We start from the raw sequence: 26,936 nt of genomic DNA, 5'->3' as shown, positions 1-26,936 counted from the left end.
GCACAGGTGCACGGTGACCGACCCTCAGCGGGGAAACAAAGCCCTTTGCATTGCCCTTGCGAGGCCGGCGGCTAAGATAAACGTCTGACTCATCCGGGATGAACCTTAATGAGCGTTTCTGGCTTTAAGAAGGGACAGCTCAGAAGGACTCGTCTCCATTATTAGGAGAGTTTAAGCGCTAGGGGTAGAGATGAGTAAGATGTATTCCCTGCCACCCAGGAGCCCAAGTCACCAACTTAAAAAGGAGCAGACACTGATTCATGAGAAATTCAGAACAGGGTCTCTGCCCTGAAGTGTCCAATCTCAAATTCTTGACCAGTCCTGGAAGACGACATGGTACCCCGTCCTCAGGAAGTGGGAACCTAAAGACCCCGGCAGCCCCCACACCTTCCACGCCCGCTCACACTCTCCGCCTCTGTCGGCCCTGGGAAGGTCCCAGTTCTTGGATCCACATATGATTTGACTTTGCCTCTCGTGCCTTGTTGGGTAGAGAAAGAGGGTTTTTCTCATGCATGACGTCATGGCTTGGAATGCCAGCTCTGCGCCACCGGCTCCGGGGACGAGGCAGTGTCCTGTCCTGGGAGCTGCCACCGATGATGTGCTTCTGCACCTGGCAAATCCATGACTACCAGCCACTGTCACCATGTCTCAGACTGGGGTCAAATGGGAACACGTGACCCATCCATGGTTGCACTTACTGCTTATTTAATCTTCCCCTGGATTTTGGGCAAACGTTCCATCTCAACAGTCACAAAGACTTTTCCAATAAAAACCATACTAGAGTAGACAAAGGGTATTTTGTCCCTATGCTACTTCTGTGGCCCCGACCGTGTCCAGTCAATGTGCCTTCATTCACAAAAATAATATTGTGGAATTCCTCAAATTTCTCTAAGACAGGACCCAGCCATCTTTTCTTCCCTGGTCTTTGGGCAAGTTGAACTTCTGTGCCTCGGTTTTCCTATCTATAAAATAAGAATTAATAGCATTCACTGCTCAGAATTGTGGTTCAGGGGCACCTGGATGGCTCAGTGGGTTAAGCCTCTGCCTTAGGCTCAGGTAGTGATCTCAGGGTCCTGGGATCAAGCCCTGCATCAGGCTCTCTGCTCAGCAGGGAGCCTGCTTCCCCACCCCCACCCCCGCCTGCCTCTCTGCCTACTTGTGATCTCTCTCTCTGGCAAATAAATAAATAAAATCTTTAAAAAGAAGAAGAAGAACTGTGGCTCAATTCCAAATGAGAAAATAATAAATGTGAGTTCTCAACCCCCTTCCGAAAAGTAAATATGTGAGCTGATAGATGTGTGAACTCAGGGAAGACAATCCTTTATACCTCAAAAAACTCGAAAAAATTTTTTAAAATAAATATTTAACATACTAATTTCCAAAGAAAATAAAGACAAACGGGAAAGCATCTAACCTGCGGTAGAGCAAATGCTCCAGAAACACAATTGAGCGGATTTGTCTTAAATTCCCACAGCGTGGAAGGTCCCCTCAGGGTCACAGAACCACCCAGGACTTCCGGCCAGAGCGAGGGAACTCCCGTCTAGAGGATGGTTTTTCTGAGCGCTCGTTTCTGGGGTCACACGGCTCAGAGTGCTGCGACAGACCCCAACACCCAAATTTTCTCAGATCCTTCTCCTTGCCCAGGAGACTACAAGACAAATTGCTGAAACCACCCCTTTTTTGTGTCCAGACAGGCATCATCCTGTCATGGGGTTTGTTACTAGAAGAGAAAATCCACTTTTGTTGCAAAAATCTAGTGAAACTGGCGAAATGGAGAAGTAAGGCAGAAAAAACGGGTTCACACTAGTGACTTGACAAACCTTTGGCCACTTGGACCAGGCATATTTTATGTCCTTCTCTGGGGGACCCCCAAGGGAGCCTCTACTTGAAGGAAAATTTCCTTGATGGGTTCTAACCCACAGGTGACTGGAGCCCAACCCACAGACCACTCAGAGGACCACACTGAGAGAGCCACTTCCCCAAAGGTAACCCCAGCAGACGGCAGGACCTTCCACATCCTCTGTGGTTTGGAAAGAAGCTTCCTCTGTCCTCCTGTGGGTCGAGGCAACAGGCCGGGCAGCAGGTGCAGCTCCTTCCCAGATGGCTTGGAGGGCGGAGCCTCTTCAAAGCCCAGCCCTGGGGACCAATGTGGCAGGCGATCCCTGAGACCCTTGTCTTATGAAGCGTCCAGCCCAGCACCAGGAGCTAGAGAAAGCGACCAGCTTCCCCCAAGCACCTGCTATCTCCTTCCACCCTCTGAATGGCTTCCGTCTTCCACAGCAGGAGAGCGGCTCAGTGAGAGAAGGTGACTTTTTAAAGCTCATCCAGCTAGAAAGCACCCGATGCGCAACGTAACCCAGGTCTCTGGGGCAACAGCCCAGCTCCGGTCCCCGCACCACACTGCCTCTTGGCAAGGCCATCCTAGCGAGCCATTTCTCTGAACCCAGCCATTCTGCTTGCTGTGGGGGGTCTGGGTTCCCCAGGCAAGAGGTCCGTCAGGCGTGAGGCTGGGCTCTGGAGGAAGACATGGGGACTCGGAGAAGTCACCTGCCCACACTACGAATCTCATCAGCAGATGACACAGCACTTCTCAAAGGAGTGAAGCCAGCCACACCCCCAGGTGGTCTAGCTGCCAGAGCTCAGCAAGCAGCTCCATTGTCCCCCTGTCCTCCCGACCCCGCTCAAAATAGAACCCTGGGGGCGCCTGGGTGGCTCAGTGGGTTAAGCCTCTGCCTTTGGCTCAGGTCATGATCTCAGGGTCCTGGGATCGAGCCCCACATCGGGCTCTCTGCTCAGCAGGGAAATTGCTTCTCCCTCTCTCTCTGTGCTTGCCTCTCTGCCTACTTGTGATCTCTCTCTCTGTCAAATAAATAAATCAAATCTTAAAAAAACAAAACAAAAAACAGACCCCTGGAGCGTCTCCAGTGCCACACTCCTGCACTCCACATGCCACCCATCAGAAAGTGCTGTCAGCGTTTCTCCTTTAGCAAATGTCTGCATGCGTTCCTGCCATGTATCTGGTACTGATGAAGTCCCAGAACCTAAGTCAGGTTCGGTGGGGTGAGGAGGTTCGGAGCCGACGACTAAAGAAAGAATTCTTAAGACGTCGTTGGTGCAAAATGGTGGTTTATTAAAGCACGGGGACAGGACCCGTGGGCAGGAAGAGCTGCTGCCCCGGGTTGTGAAGGTGGGCATGTTATATACCCCACGGTTGGGGGGAGGTGGTGAAGGAACGGGAGATTTCAACAGAGTTTTCACATGTTAGGGAGGGCCTACAAGGTGCCGGGGGGAGACCTTGCCCTTATGGCCTGATCAATGTTGTCTTTAGGTCCGGTATTAACATCAAGATAATTGGGAGATTCTTGGTGGGGCATTATGATCTGGCTATCATTTACATTCCTTTCTACTCCAGTCTCCTCCAGTTTATGGTGGGAGGGGGACATTAGGGCTTCAGGAACCAAGAGTTATTTGCCTCTGGAAATTTGTGCTATTGGTAAGGTAACCTCCCTGTTTAGGTCTCTAGGACATCTTGTAGAGCAACGGAGATTCCTGTTCTGCAGGATTGCGATCCCTGCAAGTTAACTATTTATCGTTTTATGGCGATCAGGGGTGCCTGAGGAATGCTACACATATGGAGGGGAGCGGGTGAAGAGGGGGTGCAAGGCGCCAGCTTTTGCTCTGTCCTCAGCCAGCCTCCTGCTCCCTCATCAGTACTGTCAAGGCCTTCCCTGCTTTCCCTTCTGGAGTCTATCCTGCACCATTACCCCTGCATCAAAGTTCTGGCTCCTTCCAGCCCTTTCCATGACAGCTTATTATTTCTGGAGTTTTCCTCTGCCTCCTTTTGGCTGCTCCCGGTGTCTGTCCCATTCACCGTCCTGTTCTCAGCTCCTAGAACAGGGCCTGGCATGGCGCAGGTCACGCTGGATGGATAATGAATAGGGCCAGTCCTATCCTGGCCCTAATATGATCCTTCCCTGATTTGCCCCAGACCCTGGGGTCTTGGATTCACAGTCGGCCTTTGGAAGTCCTTAGTCCAGAAGCCACCAACCCCAGGTTAGGGGACACTGTGTCTGCACCTGTCAGGACAGGGCAGTGTGCTCCACACTGCATACAGGGACAAGGTGTCCTCCATATGTCCCACCTGTGCAGGGGTACCCGCAGTCACGCTGGGAGGCTTCTGGGAGCGAGGCTATCCCTCCGGCTCTCCCTCTGGCGTTTCAGATGCCTCCCATACCTCACTGCAGAGGCTCCCCATGTCCAGGCACATGTCGGAGTCTGTGAGTGTCTGCGCAGGTGTCTTCCTTCTTTGGCGTTTATCAAGCCGTGCCAGGTGCTGTCCCAAGTGTTTTACCTTTACCCTCACGTGAGGCTCACAACTCTATGAGGCAGGCATCGCGGATGTCACTGCCATCGCCTAGGTTAACAAAGGAGGCCCAGAGAGTTAGGTGACTTGCGCAAGGTCACACAGCCTGGAAAGGTGGAGGCCAGCCGAAAGCCGTAGGCAGACCTCTTAGCTACCGCGGTGGGCCGCTGGGGCTGACTCCGGTCTACAGGGCACGGAGCGGCGCTTGTCTCTGTGCTTCCGAGTGTCACAGCGCCTCTGTGTACGGTGCGTTGTCTCTACGTGTCACCTGTGTGTGTGACTCTGTATGCGTGTGTGTGTCCGAGGGCTGCTGTCTCATAGTGTGTGTCTGTGGGTTCTTGTGTCTGAGCGATGGGAGTCGCAGTCCCTGAGCGCGCCGCATCCAGGGTGTGTCTGTCGCCGGCGGGCGGCGCAGGCGGCTCGGACTACGAGTCCCGGCAGCCCGCGCGCGGGGCGGACGTGGGGCCGCAGTGGGCCGGGCGGGGCTTGGCGGCGCTCACACCCCGACTGCGGCACCTTCCCAGCCGCGCCAGCCGTCGGCTCCAGCAGGTGCCCCGGGCCGCCTCGCGCCCCACGGACTTCCGCCCCACACCCCCAGCCTCCCGCTCCTGCCTCGCGCCCCCGCTGCTGGGCATCGCGACGCCCGGGCCGGGGCCACGGGCCGCAGCGCCGGGGCCGGCGATGAGCGCGAGGAGCCGGCATGAGCGCAGGTGAGTGCGCAGCTCGGGCCGCCCGGGCCGCCCGGTACCGGGCGCGGTTCTTGGGCCTCCCGTCGTCGCGCCACGCGACACCCCCACCGCAGGCTCGCGGGTCAGGGGAACAACCCTTGGGGGCATCCCCGCGCTCGTCCCCGTCCCCGCCCCCGTCTGGGGGAGTGGGCACGGGGCGTTCCCAGAGAGGACCGGAGCCCCGGGTATGGCGGGGCTTGGAACCGGCCCCTCCCCGCCTTCCTGCAGCCCTGGGCGCTGTGCAGGAGGGTGATTGGAGGTCCGCGGGGGAAGGGGCGCGGGGAGATGCCCCACGCCCACTGGACTCCTTCCCGCAGTGACAGATGTCCAGGTCCGGGAAGAGCCATGGAGGCCGCTGCATCCGCAGCCTCTGGGTAGTACTCCTCTTGGATGAATGAATGAATGAATGAATGGGGGTTGGAGAAGCCAGGGCTCCCGGATCCCTGAGTCAGAGTGTCCCGGATGCAAGTGCCACTCCTGATCTGCCTCAAGCCCCCAGAGGAAGCCTCACAACACCCAGGTCTGAGGGCCACACTCTGCATGTTGCCCAGTCCAGACCCTGTGTCCCAGGCCCACCCTTTTCGGAGTCTAAATCCCACGGGCTGGGAATGGAGCCGGGAGACCTCTCTTCTCCAGGAAGATCTCATCTCCATGGCAGTCACTCAGACCCCAGACCTCAGCAAAGCGCCCACCAAAGGTTGAGCATCGTCTACAGAGGCAGACCCCTCAGTTCTGCTCTTTCCCTCCCCATCTTCCACCTCTCTCCCCCAACCCAACCCGAAGCTCAGTGTGCACCCTGGTGAGGGAGGGGGGAAAGCAGAGGAGAGAGGGCCTCTGAACTCCAGACCTAAGGCTCAGGTTACTACTCACAGGTTGTTCCTCACCCCCCTTGCCTGGCAGAGGAGAGGAGCCTCTGGCTGCAGGGGGAGCACAGGCAAGGGAGGAGGCTCCCCTACCACCCTGGGCCACTGCCAGGTCAGCTGCAGGAAGCTGGGCTTCCGCAGGAAACAAGAGGTTCTCAGATGGCTTTGACTGCAGCCCCTCCCCTCTGCAGTTGGTGGCATGGCCTCCGGGCTTTGGAGTCAGGGGAGGTTCAAGTCTAGTCTGGACCACCCGCAGCTGTGCGACCGTGGACCTATTAAGATGTGCCTCCTGGTAAATGGGATCCAAATCCATACTTTTCATAGGGTGGCTGTGAGGATGAACTAGGGAATGTGTTCATTCTGACCCACTCACTTCCAGCTTCTCTGCTTTCCGGCTGTCTGACTCTGGGCCAGGTACTTGGAAGTTCCGGCAGTTTCCCCTGCTGTCAAGAGAGCTGATTATAGCCCCTCCTCAGAGGGTCACGGGTGATCAGTCCCTGTTACTCAGAAGAGCAGTGCAGTCAGTGTGAAAAGTATTCTCCTTCCGCCTAGCCGGCTCGGCAGCCAGCCTGAGCTGGTGTTCCTGAAAGATCAGACCCAGTCCTGACCTTCCTGCGCCATCCCTGGGGCCACTGAAATGTGCCTGGAGACAAACCAGCACTTCCTAGTGTTTTGACAGGGGTCATCCCGCAGGAGAGAGAGAGCGCTGAGCTTTGACCTTGCCGAGAGATTCGTTTTCCACAGACGTGACATCCTCCTTCAAGCCCCTCTTTTGTCCTTCCCCCCACGGTGGACTCGGAGAGCGTGCTCCCTAAGGAAGTGAGGGGTGTGTGATAGGCTGCAGGACACGCGTCCCGGAGGGAACACTGTTGAGATCGAGGGGGAAGGAAGCAGACGAGGGTGGCACAAGGGACCTCTGGCAGGGCCCTTCCCGAAGAGGCTCGCCCCTCCGCATCTGGCTTCTGTGAGCGAGGTGTGCAGGTGTGCACACATTGGGGCTCATTTAGTAAATGGTTCCTGAGACCCAGCCACGTGCCAGGTACTGTGGGCAGGATGGGGACGCCTGGTCCGGCCCGATGGCATGATGGCTGCTGGTGGGTGTGGCCGAGGCCACACAGACCCTTCCCAGCTGTTAGACAAGTTGGAGGAGCAACTGCTTCTCCAAGACTCAGTCTTCTCACCTGTAAAATGGGATAAATTGCAGGGTGGTTGCAGATTGGCACCACCGAAGCGACCTGCTTCCAGGGGCCCAGCATGCCATGCGGGCTTCTTCCCCGTGCCCTGCCCAGCAGCAAGCCGGGGAGAAGCCACCGAGGGGAGCAGGGGCATGGCGGTGGACTTGGACAGGCTGATGGGGACATGGAGGAGAGCCTGAGAAATGGGTCAGAGCCGAGCCACACCTCTGGCAGGGAAGCTGGCAGCTGCCCGTGAAACAGGCCCAGGCCTCTGGAGCATCCGCCTCCCCGGGGGCAGCCGCCGCTCATACCTCCTCGTGTGCCAGCTGCTCGGGGGTCTGCTCCTAGTGAGGGGAAATGGAAACCCAGAAATGTTAAGGCACTTGCCTCCCAAAACACAGCTTGCCTCTAAGAGAACCAGGGGCCCAGCGAGGAAGCCGTGAGGATGGGGGTGCCGTGGTTAGGAGCGTGGACCTGAGAGCCAGGCTGCCTCGATCCAGATCCTACCACTCACTGGCTCTGTGGCCCTTGGGCCCCTGGCTTCACCTCTCCCGGCCTCAGTTTCCTAATCTGTACAATAGGGATACAGGTAGTACCTTCTTCATAGAGTGTGGGTGAGGAATAACTGAGTTGATGTATCGAAGCCCCTGGAACAGCACCTGGCCTGTGTCAACCCCTTAGAACCCCAAAGCCATGGAGACCCCCAAGACCAGCCCTCAGGGCCAAAACACAACCCATTATGCCCTGCTCGTGGAGCGGGTCTCTGGGGCCGGTGGAGGACTCTGGAAGAAAGGACAGCTGGGACTCCACTAGCAACTGGGCCACCGCAAGAGACGTCTGTGGCTTGTTGGTGGCAAGGACCTGAGAATCCAGCTTGCCAGGCTGTGTCACTTGCCCTGAAGGCCTGCTGCTCTCTCCCCCAGGCCGGGAGCCAGAGCGAGTCACCCCCTCCCAGGCTGCCGCAGCTGGCAGAGGGCCCTCTGCTGTGTGCTGTGCGCAGGCCGCTGTCAGGAAGGGAAGAAAATGCTTCCCTGACAAGCCGCACTCACAAGCTGGACCGGGCCAGGACCCGAGAGTTGAGAGGGGACCCGGCTTCGGGTCCGTCAGAGCCCCAGGGAAGAAGGCGGATCTGGCCTGCCACTCCCGCTACCAGCCAGAGAACCCCCTGGTTGCAAGCTACAGGGGTGTGTGTGCGTGTGCGTGTGCGTGTGTGTGTGTGTGTGTGTGTGTGTGTGTGTGTGTGTTCTCCCCAGGGACTGGCCTCTTCCTGGAGCTGGTGGCTCTGTTTGTTCTCTGAGTCACCCGAGAGGACTGGGAGGGCCTGGCCCGAGGCGTGGCTTGGGCTGTTGAATCATGAGTTCAGAGAGGTCTGGGGAGGTGAGGCCATGAGCCCTGGTAGCCCACTCGCCCCCCCCCCCCCCCGTAAAGAGCAGGATCCGGCTCCCAGGTCCTGGCCCCCCCATTTACTGGGTGGGGTGGGGGGGTCTTTGTCTCTCTGAGCCTCGGTTCCTTCCTTTGTAAAATGAGAGAAAGGAGTCCCCCTCCTCGTGTTGCCGGAGGGTTAAATGAGCTAATTCGTCTGGAGGCTAAGAGTGGGCCCTGTCACTGGGAAGTGCTTAATGGCTGTTGGCAGCTCTGATTAAGGTCATTACCGTTGTAATTATGGTCACCATCGTTATGTGGAGATGTGGGGACTGTGTGGGGAGAGCACAGACTCTGCTTGGTCTGATGGGGACAGGAGGCCCCAGTGCTCAAGCATTCCCCGGTGGTGCAACAGAGGGATAAAACCAACGCTGGAGTCCACCTGCCTGGACTTGCATCCTGACACGGCCGTGTCCTTGCTGTGTGAGCTTGGCCAAGTTGCTCAACCTCTCTGAGCCTCATTTTCTTCTATAAAAAGGAGATAATAATGGAGTTCATGCGGCAGGGTTGGTGTGTTAACCACATTTAAAAGGGCCAGGAGCAGAGCCTGCTCACAGTGGGCTTTTGGAAGTGTCCTGAACGCTGCGGGGAAGCCCAAGTGTTTGGGAACAGAGCAGCTGAGGGGCTCGGGATGTTGTGACAGTGGCAGTGGCCTGGGACACTCCGGACTTGTTGGTGGAAACTTTTAGGTCAGGGCTCTGCAGGGCCCTGGCTGGGGAGGGGAAAGGGCAGGAGCTCAGAAACCTGGCGCCTGCCCCCACCTGCTGGGCGCGCCCATCCCTAAGTGAAGCCAGAGGCTCCTATGAAGCCTGTAGGTGCCCAGCACTGCTGCCATCGCTCCCAAAGTTCTGGGGATGAGCCCAGGCACCTGCGGGTGTCTCAGGGAATAGTGAGCCCAGGTCTTCTGTAGCCCCAGCACACTCACTGTCCACCTGCCCTGCCAGGACCACAGCTCTGCCGTAGGGGAGACAGGAGGAAACAAAATTTCTGCAATAGAGCCTCGGTTTTCTGATCTGTACAATGGGGGTGATAGGCCTTGCCCGCAGAAGGTTAAGTAAGGAACCCTAGTACATGCTCAGCTGGGACATAGCGGCTTCTGTCCTCTGCTCACCCCTCCTCTCTCCCCCCTGCCCCTCCACACTGGCTGAGCTCCTCCGTCCCCCATCCCACCTTGAGAGTGGGGGCCCCTTTCCTGGCTGCTGTCAAAGGCAGGCCTGACATCTCCTCAGTCCAGACTCATCTTCTCAGCATCTCCTTGCTTCCAGGACTCTGCTGGGCACCAGAGTTGAACAAGGATAAGCAGCCCTGATCTGTGCCCTCTGAGTGGGGACCGGATGCAAAAGTGGGCCTCAGAGCTCCCAGGAAGCAGATAGCTGGGTGTGTGAGGGCTGTGGAAGCTCAGGGCGCTCACCAGGCCCTGTCCACCCACACCCACACCCAGCCAGGGATAACCAGACACACAAGGGAACAAGACACTGTGAGCGAGAACCCCGGAACAGTCAGATAACAGACCCATGAAGCTTTGAGCCATTGGGTCTATCAGACCAGCTTATAAAGTTGCAGTGGTTTTGGTTTTGGTTTTTGTTTTTATTTAGATTTCATTTATTTATTTGACAGAGAGAGCAAGCAAGAGCTCCAAAGCACAAGCAGGGGGAGGGGCACAGAAGCAGATTCCCCGCTGAGCAGGGATCTCTGCATCCCTGGATCCTGACCTGAACCAAAGGCAGATGCTTAACCTCCTGAGCCACCCAGGCGCCCCCTAGCGATGCTTTTCTTCTTTTTTACTTCAAGTCTTCCTTGGTCCTGCCAGCATTAGCAGAAATACAGAGGTCGTGGTTTTCCATCTAAAATATCCCGTGGCGGCACACCTGGGTGGCTCAGTGGGTTAAGCCTCTGCCTTCGGCTCAGGTCATGATTTCAGAGTCCTGGGATCAAGCCCCGCATCGGGCGCTCGGCTCAATGGGGAGCCTGCTCCCCACCCGCCCTGCCTGCCTCTCTGCCTACTTGTGATTTCTCTCTCTGTCAAATAAATAAATAAAATCTTTAAAAAATAATAAAAATAAAATAACCTGTGGTCTTCCCGCTTGCCTCATTCCCATAGTGTTCCTCTCCCAAGTGTAAGCCCATAATCACAGGTGAAGACCGCTTTCCTGGCCATGACCTCGTTCTAACGGCCAGCTCCAGCAGCAAGCTGGGGTCTTCATTCTTCAGTCTTCAGAATCAGGCACCGCCGGGAAACATGGGGGCAGCCAGGTCCCAAGGTGGTTGTGTCCCTTCGCGGCCGTGGCCCCAGGATCCTCACTCAACCAGAAAGCGCCACTTTGGTTCCTACCAGAACCTTTGTCTCACCCAGCTACAAATACCACTGTCTTGAATAGTCTTATAGTCCCTTTCCTGGGCTCTTCTGCATCAAAGATTTGACTGCCTTTGGTCCTGTCACCGACACCTGAAGCTTTTCAGGGCAAGGACCCAAAACACTGCAAAGACCTGTGCCACCTGCCGCCGCATTTTTCCAGTTTGCGTGTCCAGACGGCTCCCATCTGCCTCTCAGTGCTGGTCCTTGGTCTCAGCAGGCTACTTCTCAAAAGCTCTGCTCTGATAACTGTAGGCAAGACCCCATCAATGGAACCTTTCTGCTGGTTTCTGGGAACATGCCAGGTTTTTTTTGTTTGAGAGAGAAAGAGACAGTGCGGTGGGTGGGGAGGGCAGAGGGAGAGAGAGCCCCAAGCAGGTTCTGCACCCAGCACGGAGCCTGACACAGGGCTTGATGCCACGGCCCTGAGATCATGACCTGAGCCGAAATGGAGAATTGGATGCTCCATCGGCCGAGCCACCCAAGCGCCCTGCGTGTCAGTTTTAAGAAAGCGCTCTCTCCGAATCTGAGAAACGGCAGGCAGTGGGGACTGTCTTTTCCCCAAATGTTGCAGGTCAGTTATAGCAAGCAGGACAGCAACGTCCAAAACAGTCCCGCCGGCTCCTTCCTGACCACCGCTGCTGCGCAGAAGCCACCGCAACTTTGATAGGGGCCACAAAATGCTGATGCTGATGCTAATTTTGTTTGAAGACAGGAGAGAGGGAGGAGCGCCCCCCACCATGACCTCTCTCCTTTGTGCCCACAGACAGCAGCCCTCTCGTGGGCAGCACGCCCACCGGCTATGGGACCCTGACGATGGAGACATCTGTAGATCCCCTCAGCTCCTCAGTTTCATCCGTGGTAGGTGGGCCCGGAGCCCCTGCACCCCCTGGGCCCCGCCCCCCCACCTGGCCCCGCCCCACTCTTCCTCCCAGCCCTCGCCGCGCCCCGCCCCCACAGGGCCTGTCTGTCGCCCCGCAGAGGCTCAGCGGCTACTGTGGCAGTCCCTGGAGGGTCATAGGCTATCACATCGTGGTCTGGATGATGGCGGGGATCCCTTTGCTGCTCTTCCGCTGGAAGCCGGTGTGGGGGGTGCGGCTGCGGCTCCGGCCCTGCAACCTGGCCCGCGCAGAAACACTCGTCATCGAAATAAGAGACAAAGAGGTGAGGCGGCCTCGTGCTGGAGAGAGTGGCGCTGGGGCAGGGTCGGACAGGGTGGGGGTGGCAGGGGATCAGGCGTGGAGTCGCAGCCCCATCCGCCCACTGACTTTCTGTGGGACCACATGCAGGCTGTCATTTCTGGATCTCCGCTTTCCCATCTGAGCAGTGGGCAGAAGGGGAAGAGGGTGGCTCCTAAGGGGATCACCTAGGTCCTTGATCCTTGGCAGGGGCCACCAGGTGGCGGGGTCGGACGTGGGAGGGGGGGGAGTCTCTCCTAGTTGCAAGTCCAAACGTCTGTTCCAGGATAATTCGTGGCAGCTGTACACTGTGCAGGTGCAGACTGAGGCTGTCAGCGAGGGCAGGTGAGATAGCCCCGTCACCCCTCCCAGAAGCCCCTGCTCCCCGCTCGCTCCTGTCCACAAGCCTCCGAACAAAGGCAGCAGTGCCTCCCACCCCGGGGCAGGGGCTGAGGCTCCACGGGGTGGGGAGGTGCTGCATCAGCTTCCAGACCTCCCCAAGCGTCCCTGCACTCCTCCCAGCCTGGAGCTGCCTGCACAGGGCCCGGAGGACGGCCGGAGCCAGGCGGCGGTGGGGACGGTACCAGAGGGTGCGTGGAAGGACACTGCCCAGTTCTGCAGGAGCAAAGAGGCAGTGAGTGGACAGCTGGGTTCTGGGCAAGTCCTTAACCCTCCCTGGGCCTTAGTTTCATGCTCTGTACAATGGGAGGGCACCTCCAGTTCCATTGTCCCCAATGTCCCCAGTGTCCAGGATGCTCACCCGACCACCTTAACACACCCAAACCTCCCTGCCTCTTTCCTGTGACTCTGGCCTCTTCCCCTCTTCCCCCGCTCTGCCCCCGCCCCCCCCGCTGCGGCTGCCCCCAGCCTCCTCTCTCTCCTGCCCAGCACCAGACGCTGCGGTACTACCTCTTCAGAGGGCAGCGCTACGTCTGGATCGAGAGCCAACAGGCCTTCTGCCAAGTCAGGTAAGGGTCAGGGCTGTGGCCTGGCATGAGCGCCCCGCTCAGCCGTGCCCCTGCGACGCGAGCCAGTCACTGAGCCTCCCCAGGCCCCGGGGTCTTTGTCTGTAACCAGGGCATAGAGAGAATCCCTGCCTCCTCAGGCTTTTTTGAGGGGGAAGCACGTAAACACATAAGCTTCGCCCAAAGTTTGGCTCAGCCTGGTGGAAACGCTGACTCAGACCTCAGGCTCTGGACTCGGACCGTCCGTCTGGGGGCTCGTCCCTGCTCTGCCGCCTCCCAGGTGCTTGGTAGACGGAGCTGCGTCTGCAGAGGTGGGTGCCACGGGGACGTGGGGAGGCACCAGCCACGTGCTTTGTGTGGCTTCTCACCCTCCGCCGGAGCCCAATGTGGCAGGTGCTGTCACCATCCCCGCGCTGCAGGCTAGGCAGCAGGCACAGAGAGGTTAAGTCACCTCCGGAAGCATCATCGTTGGAAAGAGTCCCCCTGTGGCTCAGTAACAGCGATTCTTGTCACTCTTCGTTATTCTCATCCTCGCCCGGTGTTCTTCTGCGGCGAGGTGGTTTGGGGCCCGATCAGACGGGCAGGAGAAGGTTAAATCCAGAGTCAGTGAGGGACTTGCCCCCCCCCCACCCCGGCCCAGGAGCTCAGTGGCCCAGAAGGGGCCTGGAGCCCCGAGTCCCATGGGGCAGGGAGGCAGCGTCGCCCACATGAGTTACCCGCCCCTCCCGCCCCCAGCCTGCTGGACCGCGGCCGCACCTGCAACGACATCCGCCGCTCCTGCTCCGGCCTCAGCCTCCAGGACCAAACCGTGAGGTGGGCACCGCCCTGCACACGTGGTCTTCCCGTCCCCTGCCTTCTCCGGGCCTCGGTTCCCCGGGCGGTAAGATGAGGAGCTCTGTCGCCCTTGGAGGGTCCAGCTGCCGCTGCGCCCTCCATCTCTTCGCCTGGCCGCTTCTCTTACAGGAAGACCATCTACGGCCCCAACGTGATCAGTGTCCCGGTCAAGTCCTATCCCCAGCTGCTGGTGGACGAGGTAGGGCTGGCCCTGGGCCTCGCCCCAGCTCTGGCCTCACCCAGCTCTGGCTTGGCTGTGTGACCTTGGCCGGGGGCTTGCTGTCTTAGGGTCACTTGATAGGGACTCTTCCCTCCTCCACAAGGGAGAGTCTCTTCAAACCCAGGCGCATCCACTCAGCCCAAGGAATTGGAGGCTGGGGTCCGGGCTGGTGCTGGGAGTGGAGGCCGAGAGGCCAGGCCACAGAGCCCGGGCCTTGCTGCCCCCGAGCCACCTTGACCCTCTGGCGGCCACACAAGTAGAGGCACTCAGTTCACATGCTAAGATCCCAAGCTTCAGAGGGGTGATGTGGCGTAGGGGACAGAGAGGGGCCAGTGACGCAGACACCCTAGAAGACACTGGGCGTCCCAGCGCTCTGAGCCAGAGGCAGACGCCCATGAGAGGGAGACTGGCTCCTGGAGTCGGGCCTGATGGGAATCCCAGGCAGCCCCTGGGGAGCTGTGTGGTTCGGGGCCAGTGACTGGAGGAGCCTTCTTTGCCTCGGTGCTCTCATCTGTAAAATAGAACTTGGAATTGTCATCTCCACCGGATGACCCTTAGAGGACGGGCTTAGCGGGGGCCTGGCATCTACATGCCCGTGTCCTCTTCAGATCCAAGAAGCCGGAGGCTCCAGGGATGTCTGGAGGGGCTTAGCCACCCCGGGGACGCGGGCCCTGATGCTGCCTCCCCGCCCCTCCCCCAGGCACTGAACCCATACTATGGGTTCCAGGCCTTCAGCATCGGGCTCTGGCTGGCCGACCGCTACTACTCGTACGCCCTGTGCATCTTCCTCATCTCCACCACGTCCATCTGCCTGGCGATCTACAAGACCAGAAAGGTGGGTGGGGGCGGGGCAGGTGGGCCCCCCATGGGGCCGCCGCCTGCCACTCCCTACGTTCCCCCCTTTGCCCACAGCAAAGCCAGACTCTGAGGGACATGGTGCAGCTGTCGGCGCGAGTGTGTGTGTGCCGGCCCGGGGGAGGTGAGAGCAGGGAAAGGGAAGCTCGAGGAGGTGGCTGGGGGTACCCTGGGCCGTGCTGAGGCCCCCGCTTGCCTGCAGAGAAGGAATGGGTGGACTGCAGCGAGCTGGTGCCCGGAGACTGCCTGGTGCTGCCCCAGGAAGGCGGGCTGGTGCCCTGCGACGCGGCCCTGGTGGCTGGCGAGTGTGTGGTGAATGAGAGCGCTCTGACAGGTCAGCGGCCGCCTCCAGCTCCTGCCCCTGCCATCAGGCCCCTGGCCTCGCAGCAGTACTCTGAGGTTTTTCTTCCCCTTTTGCTCTCTGGAGTTGCTGATCCTACACCCCTCGGGCGCTCAGGGCGTCCGAGAAGTTGAGCGCTCCTGCTCCTGCTCCTGCCCCTGGTGTGTTGCTTTGAGTTATAAAAATAATACTGCTTGTCAAAAAATAATCTCACTCAACAGAGTGAGAACGCCTTCCCCACGCCCCCTCCCCCGGCTGGGTGCAGGCGTGCGCACCCACACTGTCGGGCTCCCCCTGGTACCCGGCTGGCACACCTCTTTCCGCATTGTCTGGCTGTGTCTTTATGTCCTTTGCCCTGAGCCTCAGTGTCCCTTTCTATAAAATGGGGGCAGTGACTTCCGCACGTATGGTTACAAGAGTTAAGTGTGCTTAACCCTTGTCTGGGTGGTGGGGAGGGGTGGCGTGGAGGCCCCTCACCGGCTTCCTACCACATCCCTCCCAGGGGAGAGCGTCCCAGTACTAAAGACAGCCCTGCCAGAGGGACCCGTGCCCTACTGCCCAGAGACCCACCGGCGGCACACGCTCTTCTGTGGGACCCTCGTCCTGCAGGCACGGGCGTTCGTCGGACCCCACGTCCTGGCAGTGGTGACTCGAACAGGTGGGGGTCAGGGAAGCGGGGAGGGACAGGGAGGGATGCCGGGCTCACGACCCTGGGCAGGGCAGGAGAGTCCCACCCCCCAGCTTGGGGTGGCCGGACGACGTGGTCAGGGATGTGACCAGCAAGTGGGAGCCCAGCCCTTAGGACAGGAATAGCCCTGTACGACTCTGAGAGGTTCTTGTCACGTGGGGATGGGACCTAGTGTCCCCCAGTCTGAGTGTTTCAGCAGAAGCCACATACCTGGATTTTAAGTGAAACCGCCCACTTTTTAGATGGTGTCCACTCATTCTGTTTTCGCTAAACCCTGTGAGGGCTGGGCAAGGTGTGTGGGCCATCAAGAGTCACCCCAGCCTGGATGATTTCTCATCCCAGGAGCAGTGTCTCACAGCCCCCAGGTGTGGAGTAGGGCAGGGGCTGGGAGGAGGGCCTGCCCTGACGCTTACCCTCCCCACTCCACCCCTCCCCGGCTCCTCCCAGGGTTCTGCACAGCAAAAGGAGGTCTGGTGAGCTCCATCTTGCACCCCCGGCCCATCAGCTTCAAGTTCTACAAACACAGCATGAAGTTCGTGGCTGCCCTCTCAGTCCTGGGTGAGCTGGGGGCCCCCTGCACTCCCTTGGCTGGCCCCACCCCTCAAAGCCCAGCCCCCAAATCGGACTGAGTCCCCTGCTGTTCTCCCCAGCTCTCCTCGGCACCATCTACAGCATCTTCATCCTCCACCGCAACCGGGTGAGCCTCGGGGGCCCCGGGGAGGGGCGGGGACCACTGGTGGGGACCTGGGCCGGCCTGGCCCTTGGTGCTCACCGTGCCTCCTGCCAGATGCCGCTGAATGAGATCGTGATCCGGGCTCTGGACCTGGTGACAGTGGTGGTGCCCCCCGCCCTGCCGGCCGCCATGACCGTGTGCACACTCTACGCCCAGAGCCGGCTCCGGAGTCAGGGCATCTTCTGTATCCACCCGCTGCGCATCAACCTGGGGGGCAAGCTCCAGCTGGTGTGTTTTGACAAGGTGGGGGCCTCAGGGCGGGGGCCAGGGACTCTACCACGACCAGGTCCCTACACCTGTATACCTCAGTTGGCAACCTTGACCGAGGGCCAGCTCGGTGCCAGATCCTGTCCTGGGGCGGAAATGCTCAGAGACCCCGCCCCCTGCCCCCTCCCACGCATGTCCGGCTCAGGGTCTGGCAGACAAAGCCCAGACCGTCTGAGGTCATTTAGTCACTCCCTGGGGCTTCTCTCAGCACTGAGACCCAGCAGAGACCCCCCAGGGTGATGTCACCCCACCAGAATGAGTGACTTGGGGGGCACAGGGAGCTGCAGGTGGTGATGGGTTTGGAGAAGGAAGTGAACAGGGTCACGTGAGAGGGTGGTACCATGGGTCACGTGAGAGGGTGGTACCGTGGGGTCCCTCCCTTCAGGACATGGCATCTAGGAAGGCTCCTTGTGACCTCGGGGCAGGGGTGGGGGCTGTTCCTGGAGACATGAGGCAGGGGAAGTAGGGGCTGGGGAGCAGTCAGCCTGGCTCCTTGGAGGAACAGACCTGGGGCACAGCGAGCAGGGGGTAAGGGGCCAGGCCGAGGCAACTGGGGCCCTGGTCAGGCAGAGGCTGGTGAGCCCCGTTGAGGAGTTCGGACCTTAATGATTCTGAGGGCACTGGGGGCCACAGGGAGTTTTGAAACAGTGTGGCCAGGCCTCCTTCCTGGCTTCCCATCAGACAAGTGATGGGGGGGTAACAGAGTGGTCATGGGTAGGAGCCCAGAGCAGGGGCAGAAGACTTCCTGGAGGCAGTGGTGCCAATACAGGAGGCGGGGGTTGGGGAGGGCCACCCTGGCAGAGAGACCGCTTCTGGCTCCTGCACAGGTTCCCCGGCTTCCCACGGCCCCCACTTGGCCTGGGGTGGGGGCGCCCCACGCAGGCACACACAGCTCCTCCCGGGACTCATCACTGGCCCATCCCTTGCCCCCTGCAGACGGGCACCCTCACGGAGGACGGCTTGGATGTGATGGGTGTGGTACCCCTGAAAGGGCAGGCGTTCCTGCCTCTGGTGCCAGAGCCCCGCCGCCTGCCCATAGGGCCCCTGCTCCGAGCGCTGGCCACCTGCCATGCCCTCAGCCGGCTCCAGGACATCCCCGTGGGCGACCCCATGGACCTCAAGATGGTGGAATCGACTGGCTGGGTGAGGAGGCCGAGCAGGTCAGCCCCTGGCTCTGGGCAGCTGGGCTCTCACTGGCCCTGCCTGGTCCTCGTGCCAGGACGTTGGGTGGCATCATTGTGCCACCATCATTAACAACAATGGCCCGGGCCACGTGGGAGCCCCCACCTGGTGTCTGCGCTCTGCAGTGCAGGCCTTGGCTGGCGCTCCCCTGGAGCCCTGGAGGGAAGCTTCCAAACCTGCCCCAGAGGGAGGAAGCGGAGGCTGGGGGAGAGTCGGAGTAACTTGTCCAAGGTCCCCCTGCAGCTTGTGAGCTGCAAAGTCAGGGTCTGAACTGGGGTCCTTCCGACTCCACAGCCCGTGACTTCCGCTCTCCCACAAAGGAGGGCTTCCAGGAGGCTAACTTGAGTCTCCCGCCGCCTCCCTCGGTGGGCCCAGCCACTGCCATCCTGGCGGAGGCCAACCTTCCCTGCCTGCCTCCCAGGTCCTGGAGGAGGGGCCGGCTGCCGACTCGGCCTTTGGGACTCAAGTCTTGGCGGTGATGAGACCCCCACTCCAGGAGCCCCAGTTGCAGGGTGTGGTGAGTCATGGTGGGGTGTGTGTGGGGAGGGGCGGGCTCCCTGCGCCGGCCCTTCAGCTGCCCCCCCATCTCTGCAGGAGGAGCCCCCAGTACCCGTCAGCATCCTCAGCCGCTTCCCCTTCTCGTCAGCCCTGCAGCGCATGAACGTGGTGGTGGCGTGGCCGGGAGCCGCGCAGCCCGAGGCCTACGTCAAAGGCTCCCCTGAGCTGGTGGCAGGCCTTTGCAAGCCCGAGACAGGTGAAGGGGGCAGGCCGCCCCGGCCCAGAACGGGGTAAGCCCCCGGCCCTTGTCCTGGTGACACCTGCCTCTCCCCACAGTGCCCCTGGACTTCGCCCAGAGGCTGCAGAGCTACACGGCTGCTGGCTACCGCGTGGTGGCCCTCGCCAGCAAGCCGCTGCCCGTGGCACCCAGCCTGGAGGCTGCTCAGCAGCTGACGAGGTGGGCTGTCCCCCACCCCCCGGGGACTGGGCCTCTGGCCCTGGCGTAGCCGGAGCAGGGGGGTCCTCTCTGCTAGGAGCCCCCAGGGTGGCAGGGGACAGGGGCAGGGTGTTAGGGGAGAGAGCCTTGCCCAGAGGCAGGGACAGGGTCCTGAGCCACCCTGTGACCTCTGACCTGGGTCCGCCCACCCTCCAGGGACACCTTGGAGCAGGAGCTGAGCCTCTTGGGGCTGCTGGTCATGAGGAACCTGCTGAAGCCGCAGACCACAGCAGTCATCCAGGCTCTGCGGAGGACCCGCATCCGTACCGTCATGGTGACAGGTGCCTGTGGGCCACAGGCTGGCTTGGGAGGGCGGCCTTCCCTTCCACCATCGTGGACAGAGGCACCCCTTCTTTTCGGATCCCTGCCTCAGGCCAGGTCCCTTCTAGATGTCTCATGGGTCTTCACGGGATCCCTCCCAAGTGGCCCTTGTCCTTCCGCTTGATAGATAAGGACAGTGAGGCCCTGGGGAGTAGAATGACCCTAGGCACCCCCAACCCCTGCCTTCATCCTCCCTATGCACCCTCCCACCCCCCCACCCCCAGGCTAAGCAGCCTGGGGTCCAGCCTCTTGCCTGCGATGACGTGGCTTCTCTGGGTTCCAGTGCCCCCTGTAGGAAATGGGGGGAATTATGTCACCCTGGAAAGTGGTGACAGTTTTATGGAGCAAGAAAAAGATTCTAGCTAGGGTGACGCTGGGGGGCCTGGTGGGTCTGTGTCTTTCTCCTTGTCCTCCCCACTCTGGAGTGCTTGCACACACCTTCCAGAAGGTCTTGCAGCACTAAGTAGGGTATGTGGGACATTAGCCCTGATCTCCACTTTCTCCTAAGTCCTTCGATGCCTGGTTTTAGAGGTGATGAAGGCGGGTTCAGAGCCGTTGATGAACCTGCCAGAGTCATGGCAGACAGCGTGTCTGGCCGCAGTGTTCCCATCCGTTAAGTGTCAGGGTGAGGACAGCCCTCCCGGACAGCAGCTGGGCCCTGACCTTGCCCCCATGCTCCTAGGGGACAACCTGCAGACAGCAGTCACGGTGGCCCAGGGCTGCGGCATGGTGGGCCCCCGGGAGCATCTGTTTATCATCCATGCCACCCCCCCGGAGCGAGGCCAGCCTGCCTCCCTCGAGCTCCTGCCGTTGGAATCCTCCGCAGCTGTGAACGGGGCTAAGGTGAGGCCGAGCCGGGGTTCCAGCCACACACCCCACCGACGACCCCGCCCTGTGCTACCTGACCCCGGCCCCAGTGCTCCGGTGTGGGCAGGGGAAGCTGAGCTGAGCTTCCTGGGCCCCCAGGATCCTGATCAGGCCGCCAGCTACACCGTGGAGCCGGACCCCCGATCCAGCCACCTGGCCCTCAGCGGGTCCACCTTTGGTGTCCTTATGAAGCACTTCCCCAAGCTGCTGCCCAAGGTAGGGCTGCCCCCCCTTACCCCCCCCCAGCACCCCTGGTCGTCCTAAGCCTCCCCGTGCTCCGCCCCCTCCTCACAGCTCCCACCCCCACGTGGCAGCTGCCTCAGCCTCTCCCTCCTCCCGTGCTCTCAGGTCCTGGTCCAGGGCACGGTCTTCGCCCGCATGGCTCCCGAGCAGAAGACGGAGCTGGTGTGCGAGCTCCAGAAACTCCAGTGCGTACCAGTGGGCGGGAGGGGGGGCTAGCGGGTCTGGCGGGGGGGGGGGGGGGGCTAGCGGTGGGGGTGGGGGTGCCCGCGTCCCACCGCAGGCTTCAGGAGTCCTCTCCACCGTCGGGAGGACGCCAGCAGGCTCTCCCGGAGCCCCTGCGCCATCCCGGGCCGCAGGCGCGCTCCAGACAGGCCGCGCGTCCGCGCAGGTACCGCGTGGGCATGTGCGGGGACGGCGCCAATGACTGCGGGGCCCTGAAGGCGGCGGACGTGGGCATCTCGCTGTCCCAGGCTGAGGCCTCGGTCGTCTCGCCCTTCACCTCAAGCATGGCCAGCATCGAGTGTGTGCCCACGGTCATCAGGTGAGGTGGGCAGGGGCCGGCGGGCGGGTGGGGGGTGCCCTCGGGGCCCGTCGGCCAGCCTGGGCCCGCTGACGCCCCCAACCCTGCGCCCAGGGAAGGCCGGTGTTCCCTCGACACCTCGTTCAGCGTCTTCAAGTACATGGCCCTGTACAGCCTGACCCAGTTCATCTCCGTCCTGATCCTCTACACGGTGAGTGGGGCGGAGCCCGCTGCCTGGACCAGGCCCAGAGCCGGGACACTCAGCCCCGTGCCTGGAGCCCAGCAGCTTCTGGAATGGATGGTGTGGCCTCAGATCCCGATCTGCCACGCTCTAGCCGCGTGGCTTGGACAATTCCTGAGCCTTGGGTGGTGGCACAGAGTAGGTCCTCAGAAACAGGGACAGCTGTCCTATGCTAACGTGTCGTCCCTGTCCTCAGGAGCTCTTGTCTGCGGGGGAGACCGAGACAGAGCCCAAGCAGGGACGGAGGCAGGAGTCGCACAGAGCCGGGGCCGCTGCTCCTGTCCCACTGTCCCATCCGTTTCCCCACTCGCTCTGGTCCAGACTTGGTCATGCCCATCGCGTCTACTCAGAGAGTATCTCCCAGCTTTGCTCTGAGGGCACGTGGCTTGGCCCCATGGAAAGCAGGCGACGTGAGGGGGATTGAGGGGCAATGCAGATCTCGAGCTGGCTGGCATCTGTCCCTGCCTCCACTAAGAACGGTGTCCTCTGGTGACCAGAGGCCCCGCAAGGCAGAGCCTGAGCACCCTCCCACTGGGAGCCTCCTGTGGACAGGAGGAACTGACCCCATTAGGTTAGGTGTCCGAAGGGTCAGCAAGAATGGTTTCTCCCTCGCGCTGGAAGGGGCTCCCTGAAGCCAGCACGCATCTCCCCCATCAGACTCGATTTCCCCAGAAGCAGGAGGGCGCTGCCCACCCCGTCCCCAGTTGGGCTGCTGGGCAGGAATCCGGCCTTCCCCATCAGACTCTCGAGGGCAGGGCCGGTGCCTCCCTGCCATCTTCCCGTGCCCTCCCTCCCCTGCCGGCAGATCAACACCAACCTGGGGGATGTGCAGTTCCTGGCCATCGACCTGGTCATCACCACCACGGTGGCCGTGCTCATGAGCCGCACGGGGCCGGCGCTGGCGCTGGGGCGGGCGCGGCCACCCGGGGCCCTGCTCAGCATCCCTGTGCTGAGTAGCCTGCTGCTGCAGGTGGCCCTGGTGGCCGGCGTGCAGCTGGGGGGCTACTTCCTGACCGTGGCCCAACCCTGGTGAGTAGGGAGCCTGGCTCCCAGATCCCCCACCCCCCCCCCGCCCCATCCCCTGCGCATGTGCTCCCTGACCCCCTATCTTTGCACTGACCGCCCCCCCCAGGTTTGTGCCTCTGAACCAGACCGTGCCCGCGCCAGACAACCTGCCCAACTACGAGAACACAGTGGTCTTCTCTCTGTCCAGCTTCCAGTACCTCATCCTGGCTGCAGCCGTGTCCAAGGGGGCGCCCTTCCGCCGGCCGCTCTACACCAACGGTGCCACCGCGAGGCTGGGCCGGTGTGGGTGGGGGAGGGACGGGCTGCGGTGGCCTGGGGTGGCGGACTCTCCCCTCCGGACATGCGTGGGAGGGGGCAAGGGCCCCCCCGCCTGATGCGCACCCTCACCCCCAGTGCCCTTCCTGGGGGCCCTGGCGCTCTTGGCCTCCATCCTCGTGGGCCTCCTCCTGGTCCCTGGCCTCCTGCAAGGTCCGCTGGCGCTGAGGAACATCGCCGACACCTGCTTCAAGCTGCTGCTGCTGGGCCTGGTGGCCTTCAACTTCGTGGGGGCCTTCATGCTGGAGGTGGGGCTCACCCTGGGCTGGGGAAGGAGGGGGGTTTCGGGGATGGGCCACAGCCGCCCTCTGCACCCTCGATGTCGTCCGCAGAGCGTGCTGGACCAGTGCCTCCCGGCCTGCCTGCGGCGGCTCCGGCCCAAAAGGGTCTCGAAGAAGCGTTTCAAGCAGCTGGAACGGGAGCTGGCCGAGCAGCCCTGGCCGCCGCCCGCCGGGCCGGTGAGGTAGTGCAGGCCTCTCGGCCCCCCGGACACTGGACTTCCTCTCCGTCCCCGGACACTGGACTTCCCTGCCTCTGAGCCACCACCCGGGATGCATCTCCAGAGACGCCACCGCCGTCGCTCCCGCGGCCCGGAGGTTGGCAGACGTCATCCTCCCGCCCCGAGTCTGCCCGGCCCAGCCTGCCCTGCCATCCGCTGGGGAAATGCTGTTGTTGTCCCCCACTTCAGATGCCCGTGTAGAGACGACAGCCGCCAGCCCCCCTCGGGGCCGCTGTCGGTGTAGCAAATAAAAGTCAAAATATTTTCCTGGTGCAGCCTGTCTCCCACGTGGTGCCACGGACCGGGTGTCTGGTGCTGGGGGGGGGCCCGGTGCGTGTCTGCTCCTGGCACCCCTGACTTTTCAGATTTTTGGGCGACCCTCTTCTCGGGGCCTCCGTGTGTTCATCGGACAGACATGGGGTTTCCGGGTTGAGCGCATGCCTGGTGCCCTGTTAATCACCTTGTGTGTGGTGTCCTTCAGTCCTTATCACTAAAGCATCAGTCTCATCCCCATTTTACAGATACAGAAACTGAGGCTTCGAGGCCACACACTTAGTCAGAGGTGGGGCCAGATCACTTGGACTCCAGCATCCAGGCTCTTCCATCCTGTGGGTCAGCAAGAGAAGGGCCATGCCTCCCACAAGTGCCAGTGCCTCCGAGGCTTTTAATGGGGACTGTTCCCTTCTGCCCCCCCACGCCCCAGATCCCGGGACAAGTTTGTGGTCTGATTCCTCTCTCGGATGAAAATCCGGGCTCTGAGCCCACATCTCCCAACCCGAACCACGTGCCCTGTCCCCCGGGGAAGGGTGGGTGCTTCTGACCTCATCCCACCAGTGGGACACTGTCCAAGCCCCACTCTGGAGAGGCAACTTGGTCATCTGGCCTGTCCGTGCAGGCAGGGCCAGAGAGAGCAGGAAAGAAAGACTGCTTCCTGCCCTCCGCACACCCCCGCCGACCTTATCAACGGAAGTCCTGGTGCCAAACCTGGCCTGCCCTCGCAGGAGCTCGGTCAATGTGGAATCAACCCGCAGAGAAGGGATGTGAGGTGTGAAAAAGCAATTTACAGTACGAGGCGTGTCCACAGACATGCGCCGAGCATGGGGGTGTCAATCAGCAATAGTTCAGGGTGGTAGGTGCTGGGCAAGGGGAGGCTGGAGGACACCGGGAAACGCCTGGGTTTGAATCCCTGCTCTACCCTTAGCCAATTTAGTCACGCATTTATTGGGCAGTCATGTGCCCGGTACAGGTGCTACCACAATATACTAGAGACTTGGTCTCTGCCCGTGGACAGCATGTAACCTGGTGGGAGAGGCCAGCAGGGAAGGAGTGAGCCTCCAGGGTCGTGGCAAGAAGAGTACCCACACCCACTACCCCCTCCTCGCATAGCTGCCACCTCTGCTTGGGTCCTTAGGGCCAGAGGAGGGGGGAGAAGCAGCAGAGAGGATCTGGGGGCCAGGACACGAGAGTGGGGAGCTCAGGGGCCTCTGTTTCCTCCTTTTGTTGAGTGAAGGGAACAGCCTTTCTGCCAGGTGGTTTCCCCTCCTCCCCTAGTGGACTCGGGCCTGGCAGCAGCTAAGGGCTGTGCTCCAGGTAACAGAAGTCCCTGCTATTCTGTAATAGACCCTGGAGAGGGGGTGGCAGATACTCATTCATTCATTCATTCATTCATTCCTTTGACAAACCAGTGCCAGGGAACAAAGGATGCTTGGGACATACAGAGTTTCTCTCTAATAGGCTTCGGAGTTTAAGGGACAGGCAGTTGTGGGGTGCATGACTGGGGGGCAAGAAGATCCTATGTTCTCCCAGCCAGAGCTGCCACCTCAGGCCGAGGCTCCCCTGGCAAGTCAGGGAAAAGGTCTGCCCCAGAGGCAGGGGCCAGCACTGTCCCCCACCCCAGCCAGTTGGCCCCAGGAGGACTGAGGGCATATTCATTCATTCCCTTAATGTTTACTGAACAGCGGCTCTGCGCATGGCACTGTGCCTAATGAGCATAAACAGAAGATGGGCAAGAACAGACTTAGTGGCTGTCTTCATGTAGCCCCCCAAGCTCCCATGGGAGAGGAGCAGAATTCAAATGGCCACGGACAAAGCGCAATGGGACAGCTATGAGTCACAAAGCAGAAGGTGCTTAGGGGCCGAACAGGAAGAAAAGGAAGGCTCCTCTGAGGAAGGGAGGGTTAGGTCTATCCCCTGAAGGAGGTGGGGACCTCATCAGTGTTGCAGGAGGAAGAAACAGCTTGTGCAAATGTCCTGGGGCAGGCAGAGGAAAGGGTTTTGGGAGAGACGGCCAAAAGGCCATGTGGCTGCTGGGAGACCAGGCAGGGAATGAGGAGGCAGAGCCAGACCAAGATGAAGGGTGGGGTCCTGGGGGTAGGCGGTCACAGGCAAGTTTAGCTTTTTCCCCAGATACCGTGGGAAGCCAGTGAAAGGCTTTAAGTAGAAGGGGGCCAGCGTCTGCAGTGGGTCAGGGAGGGCAGGGCCCATGTGAGAGGGCCTAGATTAGAGATTATTACAGAGTCCAAGCAAGAGCAAATGGCGGCTTCCACCACAGTCTGGACCAGTGCGCAGGATCAGTGACTGGGTGCTGAGTTTGGTGCTGGGCTGGGTGCAGGGGTGGGTGCAGGGGTGGGTGCAGGGGCGGGGAGCAAGGAACCCTGAGGGATGGAAGGATGCTGGACCTCTGCCCAGAGGGGGACCTCTTGGAGAGCCAGGCCCGGGAAAGGGTCAGGAGGGATGAATTTGGACTCGGATCTTCCCTGGATCCTTGTTGCTTTGGGGACATTCCTGAGGCCAGGCCTGGTAGCCTATGGTCCATGCACAGACCTCAGTGCTGGTTCTCCAAGCCAGCCCTACCCTGGAGCTGGCTGGGGAGACCCAGAAGGCACAACCAGAGAGGCAGTAGGGAAAGCAGGTCAGGAAGGCTGTCCTGAAAGCGAGGAGAAGCCAGAGGGGACAGCTGCGCGGCTGTGGGTGAATCCCCTTTAGGGGACTCAGTTTCCTCCTCTGTGAAATGGGGTAACACGTTCTCCAAAACCCACCTCACACCAGACCCCAGCCCAGATATGGCGAGGAGATGGGGAAGACGTTCTGCTCACCTGAAGTCTGAGCTGATGTGAGGGTAACCGCCAGGGGCGCCTCCCCCAGGGCCGCCCCAGAAGCGGGCTGGAGCCCCGCCGGCCCGAAAAGCGGACAGAGCTCGCGTTAGGACCCAGCGGCTCCGGGGTTGGAGGGCGGGCGCCGAGCCGTCGGGGGCCCGGAGGGGGGCTCGGAGAGGGCGGAGGGGCGGCTCCGCGGGCGGACTCGGATCGGGCGGCGGAGTGACCCGACCAGGTAGGCGCGGGCCTGGCGCCCGGAGCGGCGGGGGCCACTAAGGGAACCCCGGTGGGGGGTGCTGTGGTGGGGGCTCCTCAGGACCCCGGTCCTGGGGCCGGCTGCCAGGCTTCCTGAACCCAGGGCCATCTGAGCAGATGCTAAGACGGCACTTGGGGGGAGTCGCTTGGAGGGGGACCCGAGTTTGGGGAAGTTTGGGGGAGCCCGAGTTGGGGCGTCGGGGCGTGGGGGTGGCTCTCCTTTGCCCCTGGAGACTGAACGGCCACGGTAGGGTGGGGGGCGTCGGCCGGAGCCGCTGGGCCACAGCCGCGGAGAGACAAAGGGACACCCGAGACCCGGAGGGCGCGGGGAGCCTACGTACGAGCTCGGGGCTGATTGTTCCCAGCTGTGCGCGGCCACATCTGGTTCCCCCCC

At 61.0% G+C, this 26,936-nt stretch overlaps 2 protein-coding genes and 1 non-coding gene across 5 annotated transcripts in view; 2 read left to right on the top strand and 1 right to left on the bottom strand.

The window, feature by feature from the left end:
* The first annotated feature begins 4,821 nt into the window (after window positions 1–4,821).
* Window positions 4,822–23,467, top strand: ATP13A2 (ATPase cation transporting 13A2). 3 transcript variants are annotated; one of them, XM_059376387.1, is made up of 29 exons: window positions 4,822–5,073; window positions 11,671–11,765; window positions 11,886–12,068; window positions 12,369–12,427; window positions 12,605–12,716; window positions 12,971–13,050; window positions 13,783–13,860; window positions 14,011–14,080; window positions 14,829–14,936; window positions 15,014–15,080; window positions 15,159–15,290; window positions 15,799–15,954; window positions 16,432–16,542; window positions 16,635–16,681; window positions 16,772–16,960; window positions 17,921–18,127; window positions 18,588–18,683; window positions 18,761–18,920; window positions 19,001–19,121; window positions 19,317–19,441; window positions 20,164–20,324; window positions 20,448–20,564; window positions 20,697–20,776; window positions 20,980–21,132; window positions 21,226–21,322; window positions 22,158–22,381; window positions 22,485–22,636; window positions 22,772–22,941; window positions 23,026–23,467. In XM_059376387.1, exons 1-29 carry the CDS (start codon window positions 5,064–5,066, stop codon window positions 23,158–23,160), a joined length of 3,495 nt encoding a protein of 1,164 aa, XP_059232370.1. In that variant the 5' UTR covers window positions 4,822–5,063; the 3' UTR covers window positions 23,161–23,467. The 3 variants fall into 3 exon arrangements, with proteins under 3 accessions (XP_059232370.1, XP_059232369.1, XP_059232372.1); XM_059376386.1 differs by having other exon boundaries at window positions 14,802–14,936; XM_059376389.1 differs by lacking the exon at window positions 22,158–22,381 and having other exon boundaries at window positions 14,802–14,936; window positions 22,566–22,636.
* Window positions 11,453–11,582, bottom strand: LOC132002369 (small nucleolar RNA SNORA16B/SNORA16A family). Its single transcript, XR_009399856.1, has one exon. It is a non-coding gene; the product is annotated as a small nucleolar RNA SNORA16B/SNORA16A family (small nucleolar RNA).
* Window positions 23,468–26,433: 2,966 nt separating the features above from the next.
* MFAP2 (microfibril associated protein 2) overlaps window positions 26,434–26,936 on the top strand; it is a 5,927-nt gene continuing 5,424 nt past the window's right edge. The window contains exon 1 of the mRNA XM_059376385.1: window positions 26,434–26,522. The gene's annotated coding sequence lies outside the window, so the exon portion shown is untranslated. The remainder of the gene's footprint in view (window positions 26,523–26,936) is intronic.

The sequence above is a fragment of the Mustela nigripes genome, chromosome 14, assembly GCF_022355385.1.
Source record: "Mustela nigripes isolate SB6536 chromosome 14, MUSNIG.SB6536, whole genome shotgun sequence".
NCBI classification, from domain to species: Eukaryota; Metazoa; Chordata; class Mammalia; order Carnivora; family Mustelidae; genus Mustela; species Mustela nigripes.
This window is presented reverse-complemented; position numbering and strand designations above follow the sequence as displayed.

Bases quoted from the DNA above. Each gene is read 5' to 3' on its own strand.
- ATP13A2 (XM_059376386.1), top strand. The intron at 16,682-16,771 runs GTGAGCCTCGGG...GCCTCCTGCCAG, and splicing joins TCATCCTCCACCGCAACCGG to ATGCCGCTGAATGAGATCGT. The intron at 20,325-20,447 runs GTGAGGCCGAGC...CTGGGCCCCCAG, and splicing joins CAGCTGTGAACGGGGCTAAG to GATCCTGATCAGGCCGCCAG.